We start from the raw sequence: 18,677 nt of genomic DNA, 5'->3' as shown, positions 1-18,677 counted from the left end.
TAGCTCGCAAAAACTGAACGTAGAAAGACTATCAAATATATAAAAAAAAACAATTGAAAAATCACACGATTGATTGTTGTAATTGACATATTGACAACAAGTACAGCGACAGCCGCGAGGTCAAAGTTCAAATAACTCGTCAATTTGTTTGCGCAAAACATTGAATTCGATTATGCGAACTCGATAACATATAACTACGTACGTAACGAAATCGAAAACACTTTGATTTTCTTATTTATCGAATGTTACTTTTTTAGATATTCTGATTGACATATTGCGAACAGCCCTAAGATGTGAACACACGCTTCAATATTCATACACTGTCATAGGATTTCAATATATTATTCCGGTGCGATACATTAGAGCACGTCTTAAGACGTTCGCATACTTCCATCAGTAATGCCAGCTTTTAATTTCTATTTTTAACAGATTTCATTTACGCTAAGTCGCTTTTGTTAATTGTTTATTTTACGTTAAAACTAGAGTGTAAAAGTTAATGTGATCGGCAACTCTGTTTCAATCAATTCGACACGTGTTTCGCCTCAACAAGAGGAATCCTGAGGAGTTGTTGACTCGCCGAATTCACGTCCCAGAGTTTTTGCATGTAGACTTACAAATCTTAGTGGAATTAACCGCTCATCACATGAAGATAATTATGAATTTGAGCAGAATAACGTCTAATTCAATAAATGATATTTGTGTGCCGTGTCACGACAACAAATAAACAAAAAAATTGTGTGCGTATAAAGTACACATAACAGAAGTGAAACCTGCATTGTGCACGAACCTCTAAACTGCATATGCAGTCCCGGTAGATGTTGCTAGGATGACACATGATTTCAACCGCTATGGATGACATTACTATCACCGCTACAATATTTATGTTGTCCTGGTGTTTATATAGTAATAGGTCGTGCGCATGACGTCACAATGTATTAAGGTATACTCGCGTCATACATAAGACAATCTCAACTATGATCGCCTGGTACCAAAGCACGATATAATGCTTCCTTTCTCATTTTTTCCCACGTTTAATCTTATAAAATTATTACAATATTAGCTGACCCAGCAAGATAATTTAAGACCCATAAGAAAATTTCAATAATTAAAAAGTTTGAGGTATAAAAAAGATGACGACCGATTCTCAGACCTACCAAATATTATAAAATCGTACATAAAATGTATCGTACTTCAATAATTATTATATTCGATTGCCATCTTGCCTATTATTCTGTTTCATCCACTGAAATAGGAATTCTGTCGATGGAACTGAATAATATAAGAAAATTTGGTGTGTATTTTTAATGCTGAATCATAATGAAATAAAAATAATAAAAAAAATTCAATTTCATTTCTGAACGACTGGGGACACATCAAAGGAAAAACAAAATTGTTGTTTTATTTAAATCCGAGCATTTTCATATTTATTCACCTTTTGAACCTTCTCTGGACTTCCACAAATAATTTAAGACCAAAATTAGCCAAATCGGTCCAGCCGTTCTCGAGTTTTAGCGAGACTATCGAACAACAATTCATTTTTATATATATAGATAATACAAAATGTATTATCTGTGTATAAAATTCGTTTATTTTAATTTACTTTTTGCTACACATACCTTTGTATTCCTATGAATAAGACCAAGATGTGTTTGCCTATAATTGGATCTACATTACCTTCAATAGTGATCATTTAAATTATTTCTTTGCTTAATTTTTGTATGTATGATGTATCAGTTGGTGCACCATTACATAAATAAATAAATAAAATATTTTCTCTGTGGGTGACTATGAACTCTATAGCATTGGTAGCGTTAAAGGTTTAACGCAACATTTTTGAAAGTCGCATTAGAAATTTCACTTAAAAAAAAAACACTTTCGCATTTATACTATTAGTTAGGTGTTCACGTTTAAATTTTCCATGCATAAAAGACATGCTGATATGAATATTAATTCATTGAATTTTTTTAATTAACAGTTACAAGAATTACTAAATTAATTACCTTTTTGGTTTACAAACAAAAGTAATTCGTTATTATGAAATATGTAATAGTGGTCCTTGGCAACTCAACGCGGCAATTTCGTCCGCCACGGTACAGTGGATTGACGCACACGCACTTAGGAAGTGAAAAAAACTTACCCGTCACCGAAAATCAAGAGATGGATCGGTTTTTAGGATGAATTTAATTCTATCCACTTTTATTGATTTATTTAGATAAAATACTTACAATAAAAAGGTTTAACTGCCGAACAAATTTTTAAATGCTTCTAAAAATTGAAATAATAATTGCCTTTAAATAAATATCGGAAAACGTTAGTTTAGTACAGCATGTGATCCCACAAAGCCTCTTTTAAACATATATTTTCCATTCTATCCTGTCCTATCATGTTCGAGTCTAGAAAACCGATACGCTATTCTCCTGTTTTCCTCTTCCGAACTCATAGTCAGTCTACCTTGCTAGCCTCGTGGTGGTCATTCTATTAGTCATTAGCCTTGCTCATTTTTTATCTTTTCTTTTATCATAATATGACTTAACTCTCCGCATTTTAATTTTTTGTATTTTTTTATGAAAATAAGGGACGAGACGAGCAGGACGTTCACCTGACGGTAATTGATACGCCTTGCTCACTAAAATTCAATGCCGCTCAGGATTCTTCAAAAACCCAAAAATTCTGAGCGGCACTACAACTGCACTCGTCACCTTGAGACGTAAGATGATAAGTCTCATTTGCCCAGTAATTCCACTAGCTACGGCACCCTTCCGACCGAAACACAGTAGCAATGTCATTACTGCTTCACGGTAGAAATAGGCGTCGTTGTGGTACCCATAATCTAGCCGGCATCCTTTGCAAAGGAGCCTCCCAATGGTAACTGTATTGTGCATTCTTAAAATTTGTTTTATTTTTCATGTCCCCCAAGTGTACTCGATCATTTCTTTTAAATTCTATTGTTCTACTTGATTCGTTGGATTGTAACATTTCCTCTAGTTACTGGGCTATTGGAATATAAGCGCTGAATCATTTGCATATTTTGTGGATTCTAGTCTAGGTTGTTGTCAGTTATTTACAGTTATCCCTGGCAGATAGACAACGCAAGCATTATCCTGTCCGGTGATAAAATTCGACCATTCGCATAGCTTCGTATTAAATTTTTACATATGACTAGTGGAACCGACAGACGTTGTCCTGTACATACGTCTTAAATTTGAAAAATTGGCCCAGCTGTTAGGTGGAGTACATACACATGCGCAGGAGAATTATATTATATGGACGGAATCGAGAATCTAAACCAACCTCAAATTCACTGGAACACACAAAAAATCAGAAAAATAGGTCCAGCCGTTTAGGAGGTAGTTCAATTGTGAATCTAAACCATCCTCGAATCCCCTTGAACTCATACAAAAAATTTCATCAAAATCGGTCCAGCCGTCTAGGAGGAGTTCAGTGACATACACACGCACTCAAGATATACATATATAAATAAATATTTTTAATGTATGACTTAGTTTTTCTTTATAACACCATTACCAACCATAAAGTAAAATGTGACCTACTCAGTCGCTTTGCACTTAAGGCCCCTTACAAGTATCCAAAAGCTAAATTATCCAAAATTTTCTATACCCCGCCCTGTAGATCAAATCTTGGCTTACAGTCTCCGGTTAAGAGTTCGAGTTGGACGTGTTTCATGACTCTTTATATAGTTTTAAGCAAAAGATTTGGGAGAATTTCAAAATTTAGTTATATTATTGTTATTAATTATTAAAAATTTAATATCATTTAGTATTATTAGTATCTCATAGTTATTTGACAAAGTTATGTACACCGTAATTGTTATACATGGCTGACACAATACCCTGTAATATGTAAGACTAGTTTGTAACGATATGTGTAATGTGGTTGTACTTATTAAATAAATAAATGAATACATAATATACTCTGTGGTATTCATGAATTGTTAAATAATTCTTTTTAAAGTCAATAAGTAAGAAATATTTGAACTTCCAATGACATGCTCAATGCTAAAAATAGCGATACGAAAATAAGTTACACATTCTCATTACCTTTCGTTAACATTTATTATGGCGATAGCCATGTTTGAGTTTAAAATTTATGTACATTAAATTTAACTATGCTCTGTGGAAGATTCCTTGGGCGATGCTGTAATTTTCCCTTAGTTTCGTGATGATCAGGTGAATGAGTGTGATTAATTGTTTTAGAGTGTTTTCTTTAATCTTAAAAGAAAATGACATCAATCACTATCACTGTTTATCGTTAATTTTTTAATAGTTACGCCCGCTAGGCATGTATGCAATGATGTAATAAAATCGTACTACATATGAAGATCTTAGTTCTGAAAAGGAATTTTATTTGATGCCCATAGAATGAAATGATAAAAAATGATGTAACTATCAGCTTTGTTGGCTTACGGGCGTTCCCAATATACTATCTACAGATAGAGATAAATTACTACCTTCTACTGTCAGTAATTAGCTGTCAATAATCTGAAGCTGTACCAATATACCCGATAAGTCATTCTTATCGCCTTATATTGGGACGCGTGAATTGCAATTTCCATACAAACTTCTATCGCTGGTAAGCTATACGTCGTTCCATACAGACAGACAGCGTGTACGGTTAAGGTGAGTTACCGTTGATAAGTTTATTGGGACAGAAAAGTCAACGATATTTACGATTTCTATCTCAAGATCTCAAGTAAGAGATAGACTGAATATTTGGAAGAGCCGTTAGGGAACCAGCTACATACTATACTAACTACCTACATACAAAGCTGCCACAAGATGATCCGTTACTGTTATCAGCCAAAACAAAATTTACTCCCGATTAACTAAAATGCCTAACATGTTACTATTATAACGTTATTATTATAACATCCTGAAGCACTGGAACAAAAGAAGTAGTCTCCACGATGTTACAAAGAAACGCTCATAAAATTGTATTTCATTCTCATATTTTAATAGTCGCACCATTCTTTACATTATTCATAACAAAATAAAAGTTTACAGTTTGGAATTTATGGAAACCTTTACAAAAGCGGATTGAATTGATTGTTACGAGTTAAAACTTGTCACAAAAGTAAATACGATCACAGATGAATGGTTTTGGGCGGATGTGCTTAAAAATAAGTTGTAAAAGCTTAAAGATTTAAACTAAGGTATTGAAAAGGTATTTGAAAAAATAATTGATGGAGAGACGATCAAAAAGTGTTAAATGTAGAAAAAGCAGTACTACAAAACATATTACCACTATGTGCTTATAGAGAACAAAGAACATGAAGCTTTTAAATAATAATGTATCCTTAAAGCTGTCCTCTAACCTTAACTTGGAACATGGGGAGAAATGCGAACTTAAGGCGACACTAAATGCCGGCGACCTTGAGCGATATGAGTTCACGGCTCCTATGTAACAAAGCCAATATTTTAAAAATTCTTGCGTCTAACATTTAACATTTTAACAGGCGCAAACAGTTTAATTGCTTACAATCCTCATTATTGATTACTAATCTTAATAAATGTACCAACACAAAAAAGTAAAAGCTATAAGAACAACTTTTATGAGAGCAGTATACTAAACAAATGCATCATGCCGAGAAAAAACTTGTTTAACTGCAAACAAAACTGGTTAATTCATAATAGCTCTGGAGTGTTAAGTTTAACTAACATCAAGCATTAGCAACCTACAAGTAAGACTTAAGGGTATGTGTAACAGGATAAAGTAGAGTTCATAGCTGCAAATGCTATATTTTCACCACAAAACGTGTCTAAAAACACCTTGTTTGCGTGTTTTCTGCTTACTCTTTGCCTTAAGTTCAAATTAGGGTTGTCACATTTCATAGGATCATCGTCTGGCCGACTTGGCAGTTTTTCTTTCAGCTAACATCGTTTTTAGTGCAATGGGAGACGTGACAAGAATAATTTCCCCAAGTCAATGATTTTACCAATTTTGTACACACGTCGTATATAGCAGTATTAACACACTTGGTCCACTCAAATCGATTCTGAATTCCCTAGCTGTACGGTTTGTACAGCATTTTATGGCTTTAAATAAAATACGTTTTATAGGATTAAAACGCGTGTAACTCAATGTTTACAACCAGTATTCGCATACAACCCACATACATATTAAAAGTAGTTAAATGAGTGTTTTAAAACCTTTTATTGAATATTTAACCCGAAACATTTATATCTAGAAAAAGTTTACAGGGGACTGACATAAACAGAAGTCGAGAAAAAAAAATTGTCATAGTTGTTAACACATAGGAAGTTTATTACTTCCGAGTTGGTATATACTGTTGATGGAAAGGTCATGGCAAGATTGACAGAGTCCTTTTCTATTTATGTGTGTTTACTTTTTTGTTTTGATTTGGAAATGATCTCAAGTTGACTTCTTACTTAATTATTAATATATACTCATTAATAATAAGAAGAATAAATATACCGTATATACTAGAAACTTACTTTTCTTGTGGTGAAGACATGATCCGTGAACGCGGCACATACTCGCCGTCTGCCCCATACGGGCACTACCGTTTTACCTCCATGAGCGGCCACCAGTCGGCGCTAGCTTCACTACATTCCGATACACACATGTGCACTGCACTGTTCATACACACACAATTACATATTTAGTACTCAATCACTGTGTTACGTCGATGGAAGAGCTCTACACTGTTGATTAACCAGATGCTATTTAACTTCAGTGTTAATTTTAATATATAATATAATCTACATATATCGGCGCAAAAACTACACAACACACACATTATAAAAACGAGAATTATTGAGTTTTATAATTTTAATTGAAATTAGTTCCGTATATTATATGTGAAATTATTGTTAAAAAAACATTAATCGAAAACACGTGCACGTGCGCCGAGCCCTATAAATACGGCCATACTGTCTAATGTGTAGACACTCGAGGCATTCGTGCTCAAGCTGTCGTACGGTCCGGACCTCTCTGGGATGTCGTTACGCTCCCTGTGGATAATATATGAAGGTGGTCAAATACTAGAGCAGTTTTCTTTCTATGATCAAATTATGAGTGATCACCAGTGATCAACAATTACCACGTCAACAGTAGTGACGTCACACCTTTTAAAAACAATACAGAGGTTCTTTCCTCGTCATTGTCATTCGCCATATACTAAGTATTTAGCAGTTGTCATCAATATAATAAAAATATGCACCAGCACTTGGTTATTAAACTCTTGCTACCTTATTCATAATAAAACGCTTTTCGAAGGTGTTAAACTATATTAGTTAAAACGTGTTTTAAGCCTATCGAACGTTCGATAAAATTCCTTATTCATATTCGTTAGATAAACCTCCCATAACTAAGACGTCTCTGTAGTACGCAATGTTACCATTTCGTTCAAAAAAACATGGTTTTAACTAATGAGGAACTGACAATGGAAACGGACATCTTTTCAATGTCAATGGTTTGTCAGTTGTCAAAAGTCGATGTCAAAATTATTTCTAACTTCAAAAATCAAAGTTTGGAAGTCTGTCGTTTGTCAATCTACGACGGATATCCAACAATTGTGAGCGGGAAGCTATTGATCACATTATTAAACAAACAGCTGATCGATATCGGCCAAGTTTCCTTCGAGTGCTAAAATAGGTATATAGAAGGGTCTTAGCTACTATAAGTCACATCAGATTTATCGAAGAGATAATGAGCGTTTTAGCTCTAATATATAATATAATTATGAATACCATTTTTTGACAAGCGTATATTAGCGATGTTTTAAATCTCCGCTTAGTCATTATGAATAAGACAGATAATATAAATTGTTGTTTAGAAACAAATAGGTACTAAAACAAATATTTGGTTCAAAGTTCAAGATGTACTTGAATATAATTCTAAATTTTATGATCATTTTCAACGTGATAATTTCACAAAAGTAGAAGAATAATATTGTTGTGAATTTAATTTAAACAAAACGCACAATTTTATTTTGATGTAAAATTTGTAGGCCAATTAATAAATTTTTTATGCCGTTATTTATGAAAACGGACTGGCAAGACAATAGTACAACTATTTAACTAGTTGACTATAAAAATATTTCCAACGACATTTTTTTTCTTTTAAGTTCCCACGTGACACCATAACATACATTTAATAATTTTAAATAATATTTAAAGTGATACAATATTATAACGGTGCGCCCATGCTGTAACGGTAACGAAAACCTGGTAAAATAACAAATAATGGAGATCATTCTTAGAGTAGGGACATTTTATTGGATTTTTTTTATGAAAAAGTAGGACAAACGAGCGTACGGGTCACCTGGTGTTAAGTGATTACCGAAATCTCAATCTCAATCTCAAAGATCCTTGAAAACCGCACTGTAGAGAACCGCCACACATCCAGGTGGGGATGATATCCTAACTTGTGGCGTGTCGTGCGAAGGTGTATTCGGAATCTACTGCGAGTTCTACTGTTACTAATTAATAAATCACTTTTTTTTATGAAAATAAAGGACGATTTTAATGAAAAACTCAAAAATTCTGAGCGGTACTACAATTGCGCTCGTCACCTTGAGACATAAGATGTCAAATCTCATTTGCCCAGTAATTTCACTTACAGAAACACAGTAATATTTACACATTACTGCTTCACGGCAGAAATAGGCGCCGTTGTGGTACCCATAATCTAGCCTCCCACTGGTGAAACTGTTCAGTCTAATTTATTTTAACTCTTACGTGTTACGATGAGTGTGAAAAATGGAGTATGAACGAAAGTTCATGATCAGGGGCATTGAGGTCGGGCCGAAAATTGAACGTAGAAGGTGTGAGGCACTACACTACAGTCACGATTGTGGCACAAATTGTAATTAATGGCTTCGAGGTTACGCGTGTACGATTGAAACGCGTACTTTGAGAGAAAATCAAGACAAACATTATTCGTTGAAGGTTACTTACCAATCAATAGATTTACAACATAAAGTACTAAAACGTATATATATCTAGTTACATAATACTCTCGTATTATTTATTCACAGTGTGTTGATGACTCATCCACCGTACTCAATAACTCATATACATTTTTAATAGTGCTTTGCATTTTTTTACTTACACATATATTGTGACGTTTGAGTACTTTTGTTACATCACTTTGTATAGATTGAGATAAAACAAAAATTTTAACAAAAAACAACCAACTTCAAAAAACTAAACCAAATCAATAGATATAATATGCACTAAAAAGTATTAAATAATTGCGTATTATTATACAATCTAATTAATAAATCTAATTCTAGTTACGATTATTGTTATTTTTGGAATCGGTGTCATCCAAGATAGGTTTGTAACCATTGTTTATATCCTTTCCAATAAAAAAATAATCATCGAAAACGGTTGGCGCGATATTGAGTTATCCGTAAATTTGTCATCCACTTTACTGTACGTATGTATAGCAAATTTAAGGTTTTCTCATGGATGCCATTGTCAGATCTGGACCGAATTACAATGGGACCACACGGAAAGCACCAGCTTTCAAATAAAAAAAAGAATTATCAAAACCGTTTCACCCAGTCGAAAGTTTTGAGGTAACAAAAAAAAAACCGACGAATTGAGAACCTCCTACTGTTTTGAAGTCGGTTAAAAAAAACAACCAACTTCAAAAAACTAAACCAAATCAATAGATATAATATGCACTAAAAAGTATAAAAATAATTGCGTATTTTTATACAATCAAATTAATAATCTAATTCTAGTCACTAAAACTAGTTAAACGGATTCTGTTACAAATCCGTGTCCTTCTGTTGCTTAGCGGCTTCTATCTTTGCTAGACGTTGCTCAAATAGTTAGACACTGTTTAACAAAACAAGTGTCTAAGGCATGTTTAAGTTATTTTCCGTAATAACTGTATTGTACGTAATTGTTTAAAATTATAACATACTAGCTGACCCGACAGACGTTGTTCTGTATATAATAAAATAATGTTTTTTTATAAATTTGTCATTGATATATTATAACATCAAGAATTGCTTCGTAAAAATGCACCCTGTTGTTGTAATAAAATTGTTTCACAGCATAACTATCAAACCGTTGCGTCAATAAATTCGACGCATCAAAAAAAAATGTTGTTTTTATTTAATTCCGAGCATTTTCCTATTCATTCACCTTTTAAACCTTCCCTGCACTTCCACAAATAATTCAAGACCAAAATTAGCCAAATCGGTCCAGCCGTTCTCAAGATTTAGCGAGACTAACGAACAGCAATTCATTTTTATATATAAAAGATAGTGTATAATAACGTACCTATAGCTCCGTCGAATAATAAATATTATCAATGTCCATTTAACTGTATAATTATAAATAATATTGCAAAACGAGACAACTGTGGGTAATAAGCACAGAACTTCATTAGGCATTCTTCACACACCGGATTTCTACCAAATAAATTAATTTAATTTACTTATTTGGTAGACGGAGATTAAATATTAATTATTCATTATTTGGACTTTGGAATTTTTTTTACATCACGAAGTTTAAAGTCCAAAGTAAATATATTAAGTATATATTGTGAACAAGTTCTCCATTAAACATATAAATGTTAATATGCTGTATGGAGTACACTTAATATTTTGCATTATTAATATTAAAATGACCTAATTGTTATTTACCGATCGTAAACAAGAACTTGACTACATACTATATATTATACTCTCTACTATATCTGGCCAGAATTTTTACCAGTGGGAGGCTCCTTTGCACATGATGCCGGCTAGATTATGGGTACCACAACGGCGCCTATTTGTCCCGTGAAGCAGTAATGTGTAAAAGCATTACTGTGTTTCGATCGGAAGGGCGCCGTAGCTAGTGAAATTACTGGGCATGCGACTTGACATTTATGTCTCAAGGTGACGAGCGCAGTTGTAGTGCGGCTCAGAATTTTTTTTGGTTTTTCAATAATCTTGAGCGGGGCTGCATTGTAATGGGCAGAGCGTATCAATTACCATCAGCTGAACGCTCGTCTCGTCCCTTATTTTCATAAAAAAAAAACTCTTAACAAATAAATATAGCAGTTTTTTTTTGAGAAAATATAACCTTAATAAATTGTTGATTTATTTATTTATTAAAGTCTCAGAATAAATAAAAGGAATTTGAAATGAGTACCTTTGGCTTTAAGAAAAGGCATTAATTTTCTCAAAATTGATTCCAACACTACCACGCTTCGGAAAAAATTAAAAAGCGGTCTGAGAGAGAAGAAGCGGCGTAAGAATCTCTACCAGCATCCTTCTTTGCGCTCTTTTTCTATAAAATATACAAATAATGGTGGCCTATAATCTGTATGGCCAGGACTGCACTGCACTGTTTCCATGGGATTTTTTGTCATTATTTTTAATAGGGATTTCTTAAGCGACTCGATGTCAGCATGTCCAGACCTTGTCTTCTAAAACTGCCCATAGTTTGAAGACCAAGGGTTTCAGGTCTGGGCTAGACGAGGGTTAGAACTCCGCTCTTCTAAAGTCTCAAACGTTGACATCCAGCCAAGCTCGAGTAGTGCTTGTTGTTGACGATAAGCCAAGGAGTCTTACGGCCGTTCCCAATATTCAGTCTATCTCTTACTTGAAATAAAAATCGTAACTATCGTTGACTTTTCTGTCCCAATAAACTTATCGACGGTAACTCACCTTATCCGTACACGCTGTATGTCAATGGGACGACGTATAGCTTTACAGCGATGGAAGTTTGTATGGAAATTGCGAATCACGCGTCCACATATAAGGCGATAAGAATGACTTATCGGGTATATTGGGACAGCTTCAGATTATTGACAGCTAATTACTGACAGTAGAAGGTAGTAATTTATCTCTATCTGTAGATAGTATATTGGGAACGGCCGTTAGCCATTAGTTCTGACAGTACGCGGCCTGCGGAAACTCTTGCTGACTAGCTGACCCGACAGACGTTGTTCTGCATATAATAAATAAAATAATGTTTTTATATGAATTTGTCAATAATATATCATAACATCAAAAATTACTTCGTAAAATATGCACCCTGCTGTCGTAATGAAATTGTTTCACAGCAGAACTGTCAAACCGTGCGTCAATAAAGGAAAAACAAATTTGTTGTTTTTATTTAATTTAGCAGCATTTTACTATTTATTCAACTTTTAAACCTTCTCTGGACTTCCACAAATAATTCAAGACCAAAATTTGCGAAATCGGTCCAGCCGTTCTCATGTTTTAGCGAGACTAACGAACAGCAATTCGTTTTTATATATATATAGATAGAACAAAAAAATGTTCTACGGTATTAAAAAACGTATCAACATACAAGTCCGCGATACCAAACCATATTATTCATACCATTGTATTAATCCTTATCCCACAAAATGATATTTTATCAAAATACTTTTTAAATATTAATTTAATAAATATAAGGAAAATAAAAATATGAACCAAAGAAAATAATGCCTTAATAAAATAATAACTATGTGAAATAAAACTTTTATGTTAACAAAAATAAATCTATAGTCCGCCTTAGTAGACTTTCCACTACCACGAGATCGGTATCTAAGCGAGTGAAACCGCGGGACATTGCTAGTCAAACCCTAAAGCAATAAAATCAACAACTATTTCATTATACATTATATATTCATAGGAGGTAATAAACAAAAAAAAAAACAACGTTTTAAAACCTACTTCAAAAATAAAAATCTAATTCTATCATCCACGTAGACAAAAAATTTCATAAAATGAAAACTACTGGGCCAAACTATGTAAATTTTTTATGGGACCAAATGGCATCTATTCCGCATCGAACTTAAGAAGAATTATGTAAATCGGATCATAAACCTCAGCGTAATCAAAAAATACCGATCGAATTGAGAACCTCCTCATTTCTGAAGTCGGTTAACAAAAGACGTTATTATTCAATCTTCGCACTGTATACTGTGTAACACTACACGTGCATATAAATTCAACAGCCAATCGAAAAAAGAGTTCGCTACACGATACACGTTGCCATAGCACGTTATCGAGTGGTCTTTGCAATATGCAATAAGTACCTCAAGGCGACAAGGTAACGCAATCTGAGAAGCCAGCTTCGCATACTAACCATCATTAATGTATTCATTTGGGTAAGCCGTGGCCTACGACTCTGCGAGACAAACGCGCTCGGAATTAAATGAGCCGGTCTGATAATACTTAATGACTATTCCACGCGAACTCGTAATCTTAATCGCTATTGTAATCGCTAAGTTGATTTTGTCGAGCGGTAGATCATCTCGCCGTACCTTGTATCTGGTTTGACAATTGCTGAGACTTGGAGATGCAATCGACAATATTTTTGTAGAGGTGTATGAGTATTGCCTGTTTTAAGGGTGAGGAAGACAAGCGAGAGTACAGGTGACCACCTGATGTTAAGTGATCACCGCCGCCCACACTCTCTTGAAACACCAGAGGATCATAGGAGCGTTGCCGGCCTTTGACAAAGCTGAAGTCAGTTCCATCAGCAATCTATGACACTACTGTGAAAAACTTGCGACTGTTTGACATTGGTACCTATAGTTGAGGGATATGATAGATACTGAGAGCTGAATGAGTATTTCCTTGTGAATGTCGAATCAGCAATCATATGACACTACTATGAAAAACTTAGCGAATGTTGACATTTATATCAGATGCGTTGCATTTTGTCAATCTGATAATATATTTGAAAGTATTATGTTTGATTGAATTATTCCTTAATATTTACAGCAATACAAATTCGCAGCACAGTCCACAACACATTGTGTTATAATTTCAAATATAATTTATATATAATCGTTTCGCAATAAAAGGCCACAATGAAACTAAGAAAATGTGAACAATTAAAAAAGAACGTTGATTAAATTAGCTCCTATAACTTACATTTCGTCCGATCTTTTACTATTTCTAAGTAATTTACTGCATTCAACGTAGATATAAATTGAATTCGCAAAAATTTGCTTTTTTCTTTAGGTTGTAATATGTTCCATAAAATAATTAGAATTAGTAGATTTTTTTGACATTCGTACGTGTCACATCCGTGACCTAAATGAATAAAGTGATTTTGATTTGATTTGAATATACCTATCTTATATCGGGTCAGAAATGTAGTGTCGATTCTGGGCTAAAATTAAATTATATAGTTTTGCTTTCATTAGAATCGTTTCCAAGACTGCTCAAGTATATTTCATAATTCCTTATAAGTAAGTATAAGGGAATTCAGGCCTTTTTTAAACATTTATTAGTCGTAACTTTTTGTCATGATATATTTGTTGGCAGTTCATGTAAAAAAACAGTTCATGAATATTGGTTACTGTTAAAATATAAAACCTATATAATATTATAATACCTTTAAAAAATCTCTTCAAAAATGGTTAAAACGAGTGTTATTGTAACTTTGTCTTTACATTTGATTTTTGCGTAAAGCTTACATTTTTATTATTAAACTTCATAATGAGAACTATGACAAATACTATCTTTGACTCACTTCATCTGCAGTCCCCCTGAAAACGAGATCTGGAAAGGTCCTGAACGTCGGGTTAACTAAAATATGTAGTAATAAAAAATGTAACTTTTACGCAAAAATCTTATGTAAAAACACAGTTATAACTACACGAATTTTAATCCTTTAAAAGTGTTTTATTTAAAGATAATATTATTATAATACCTGCTGAAGTCACGTACAATTGAATGAGTTCACACATTTCATTTTTCTATAACTGCTTCCGTTACGTTTTCAACTACTTGATATGTAACAGGAGTGTTATCAACACCTTCACGTTCGACTCTTACCATATAAATTTTCTACACGTGGCATTGCTTATCGTAACATTGATTTACACGTAACATATGTAATATATTAAAATTTCATATCGAGCGGATATTGTACGCTTTCTTATTGCTTGAGGTTGATCAGAACCACATCACATATTTTTGAGAACCTAAAAAGGAAAAAAGAAAAAATAATTGGGAAACTGAAGTGGCAGTGGGCAGGGCACATAGTTCGAGGGATAGATGGCCGTTGGGGCAGAAAAGTGCTCGAACGACGACCACGTAGGAGAAGACGCAGTGTTAGTAGGCCCCCCACAAGATGGACCCACGATCTGGTCAAGATCGCTGGAATACGTTGGACGAGGGCATCGTAGGACCGGTCGCCGTGGAGATCTTTGGGGGAGACCTTTGTCTAGGAGTGGATGTATTTCGGCTGATGATAAAGGAAATTAAACACTTTGTTATGTTTTTTAAAGTGATAACCCTCACTTCTAGGAATACACAAATAAAAATTTTGAAAACAAAATTTTATGGACGATGCGGGACTCGAAACCACGACCTCTCGCGTTCGTATCGTCATAAAATTTTGTATGCTTTGTTCAACCCTCAGATTGTGGCTTCATCTACAGGATCTACTTTACAGTTTATAACCTGCTCAACCCCAATATTTGCAAATCTAACCCTCACTTCTGGGATTAATACACAAATAAAATTTGCACTCCTACTTTAAAAACACTTCAATTGTATTAGGTACAAAAAAGTGAGACTGCGTAGGTTTAAATTAAAAGATAAACAAATACTAATTTTCAGTAGCTCTCTTTTACGTCAGAACACACGTTCTACATTCAAAACGCGCGTCTTACGTCAAGATAACGTCATACGTCAAGAAGATAACGTACCAATCAATACTCATTCTAAAATGTCTTATAATGTTTCTGTTGTAGGCATCTGCGGACGATCACTTAGTGAACTTCAGCAGTAAATTATTGGAGTTATACAAGTCCTGTGTTTTTTTCAATATAAGGGAAAATAAGGGACGAGACGAGCAGGATGTTCAGCTGATGGTAATTGATACGCTATGCCGTGCCCATTACAATGCAGTGCCGCTGAGGATTCTTGAAAAATCCCAAAAATTCTGAGCGACACTACCACTTCGCTCGTCACCTTGATACATAAGATGCTAAGTCTCATTTGCACAGTAATTTCACTGACTACAGCGTCCTTCAGATCGAACACAGAAATGCTTACACATTACTGCTACACGGCAGAAATAGGCGCCGTTATAGTACCCATAATCTAGCTGGCATCCTGTGCAAGGGAGCCTCCGACTGGAAAACAGTTTTGAGTTAAACAGTTGTGCTGCTTGAAATAATTAATTACGAAATGTGAATATGTATGTTTGTTTATCACGCTTTCACGCCGCCGGAGCTACTGATCCGATTTTGATTAAATTTGGTAGCTACAGCGATAGACTAGAGCTTGGGAAAGGTCATATGATACATTTTATCCCGGAAAAAATCCATGGTTCTTGCGGGATTTGTGAAAAACTTAAATTCACGTCGATGATCTATAACTATACCAATAGAAGGTTTAGTTTGCCATAGCAATCTTCCTCGAAGTAAGATTCATATAATATGTTGGGAACGGGAGCGAAAACTGGAACTGGAATAGAACATGAGATAATCTTCAATTCCGAACTTGCTTATTATTTTTAAAAATCTACGCGCACAAAGTTGCGGGCATCAGCTAAATATTATATAATTCAATCGATTGAGTGATACAGATTTACAACTATTCTATGTCGGCCTAACATACCGTAGTGGTCAACCACTAATGATAATATAAATTTATTTCAAACCACATTAAATATTCACAACCACGATGTGCTTCTAATCCAATAAGAACTTATCCATCACTCAAATCAAATCCTTAATAATTACCGACGGCTGAGCAAATTATTAACAAGTTGTAAACCCCAAAGACATAGCACGGCGCCAGTGGTAATAAATTTTGCAAGTCAAAGCATTAAAATCTCGTTATAGCGCTCTTGGCTGTATCGGCGGGGTTGCGGAGTACGTCTCGTCGAGCCGGTGGCTAATGTAACGTAATACAAACGTCACTCGCTAGCGGCTACACCGTCGAGGTGCGATCATTTGTTAAAACTACGTACTCAACTAGCTGACCGACTAGTTGCTCAACTGATCGGTTGGAACATAAACAGCCTATGCAAAGATAGATTTTCATTGAATGCTTCATAGCTGTTTTAAAACTGTGGCTGTCTTGTTTAAACGTCGAGACGATCAGGACGTTCAGCTGATGGTAATTGACACGCCCTGCCCTTACTTACTTAAAATACCCAAAAATTCTGAAGGATACTACAACTTCGCTCGTCACTTTGAGACATAAGATGTTAAGTCTCATTTGCCCAGTAACTTCACTAGCTACGGCGCCCTGCAGACCGAAACAATAATGCTTACACACTACTGCTTCATGGCAGAAATAGGCGCCGTTATGGTACACATAATCTAGCCGACATATACAAAGGAGCCTTCCACTGGTAGATGGTACTGGTAAATGGTTGTTTTTGAGTGATTTGGAATGTTATCTATTAATAAACCTGCCAAAACCAGTTGAAAAATCACTAAGATCAATCAAGATAATTATTTGTCGGCGTTATCGAACAATACATGCTTGAACATCGACAGGGACATGTTAAATCTGGGCATTTATATCATTCGTGATTATACTGTCATTCTTCATTAGAGGTGTCGTAGTTTACCGCTATCGATATACCGATACATACCCATGTCAATCATAAATCTGGGAAAATTATCTGGGATCTTGTTGTAAAAACATGTACATAACCCTACAAAAGACTTGCTAACCCGTATTAGCCGAGTAATAGGCATAATAAAATAACTTTGTTTTTTCTAAAACTGTCCACTTGTGACTGAGATTGGATCTCCAGGTTTATTTTATCAGAGAAAGTATTTTTTATGTTCTATATTTATTTGTATCTCTAGCATGTGCCTAAGAGTCAGTTTATGTAAAAAAAAAAGTATATTTCAGCGTACTACAAGTATACTACAGCGGAACAGACATAAACTTATGATGCCTACTACGTGGCTAAGTCGAGTTAGTAAGTCTTTTGTGGGGCTATGTATATGCTTTTACAACAAGATCCCAGAAAATGTTCAAAACAAAAGTATAACGTTATTCAAAAGAATTGTTAAAAAACTTTTGTGTGGTAAAGGTTACTATAACATAAATGACTTTCTTAATAATACCACAGATTGGGAATGGAGCAACCGCCCTCAGGCTATTAAATAATAAGTTTAATTGTACAATATTACTTTGTAAACATATTCTTCTCAGGTCTGAGGCATTCATTTTGGAATGGGTGGTAGTTTTTTGACTTTCAATAAGTAATGTCACATCCTATTTTAAATAAAAATATTTGAATTTGAACTCTATCAGTGTTACAGATTATAGAGTAGGTGCAACAAAATGATATAAAGTATAATACTCTGTTTTACACTACGGTCGACAGCCCTAGTTCAGCCTTACATCGTATAATCTCAATCTATAGCGTGTCAAATATTTACACATGTGAATGTAATCTTCCAGAAGGAGACTGTAATAACTTACAATACAGGATAGGGACTACATTGTTGCAAGGATTACAACATTGTTGCTTTAATGCCTGCTAGCCCGGGGTTGAGTTTTACGGTCTGACTGATGACAGACACTTTTTACAAGTCGTACATAAAAATGGAGATTGTATCATAAAGCACTTTATAGAAGAGCAAGCCATTCTACATATGAATCAGGATTCGTAAATCGCAAAACTATAATTGCATAAAAATAAAAGAATTAATTAAATTATCATAAAGTTTCTCAGTAATTA

The 18,677-nt window shown here is 34.4% G+C and overlaps 1 protein-coding gene across 11 annotated transcripts in view; it reads right to left on the bottom strand.

Annotated features, from left to right (window-relative positions):
• Window positions 1–18,677, bottom strand: part of LOC126965935 (dual 3',5'-cyclic-AMP and -GMP phosphodiesterase 11-like) — a 282,867-nt gene that overhangs the window by 135,822 nt on the left and 128,368 nt on the right. Inside the window, exon 2 of one of the 11 annotated variants that reach the window (XM_050809737.1) lies at window positions 6,474–6,701. The exons of 7 other annotated variants lie outside the window; for them this stretch is intronic. In XM_050809737.1, coding sequence (XP_050665694.1) covers window positions 6,474–6,531 — 58 coding nt within the window. In that variant the 5' untranslated portion in view covers window positions 6,532–6,701. The remainder of the gene's footprint in view (window positions 1–6,473; window positions 6,702–18,677) is intronic. 3 more of the 11 variants (XM_050809736.1, XM_050809739.1, XM_050809738.1) reach the window with 3 other exon arrangements.

This window comes from Leptidea sinapis, chromosome 9, assembly GCF_905404315.1.
Source record: "Leptidea sinapis chromosome 9, ilLepSina1.1, whole genome shotgun sequence".
In the NCBI taxonomy this organism is placed as follows: domain Eukaryota; kingdom Metazoa; phylum Arthropoda; class Insecta; order Lepidoptera; family Pieridae; genus Leptidea; species Leptidea sinapis.
This window is presented reverse-complemented; position numbering and strand designations above follow the sequence as displayed.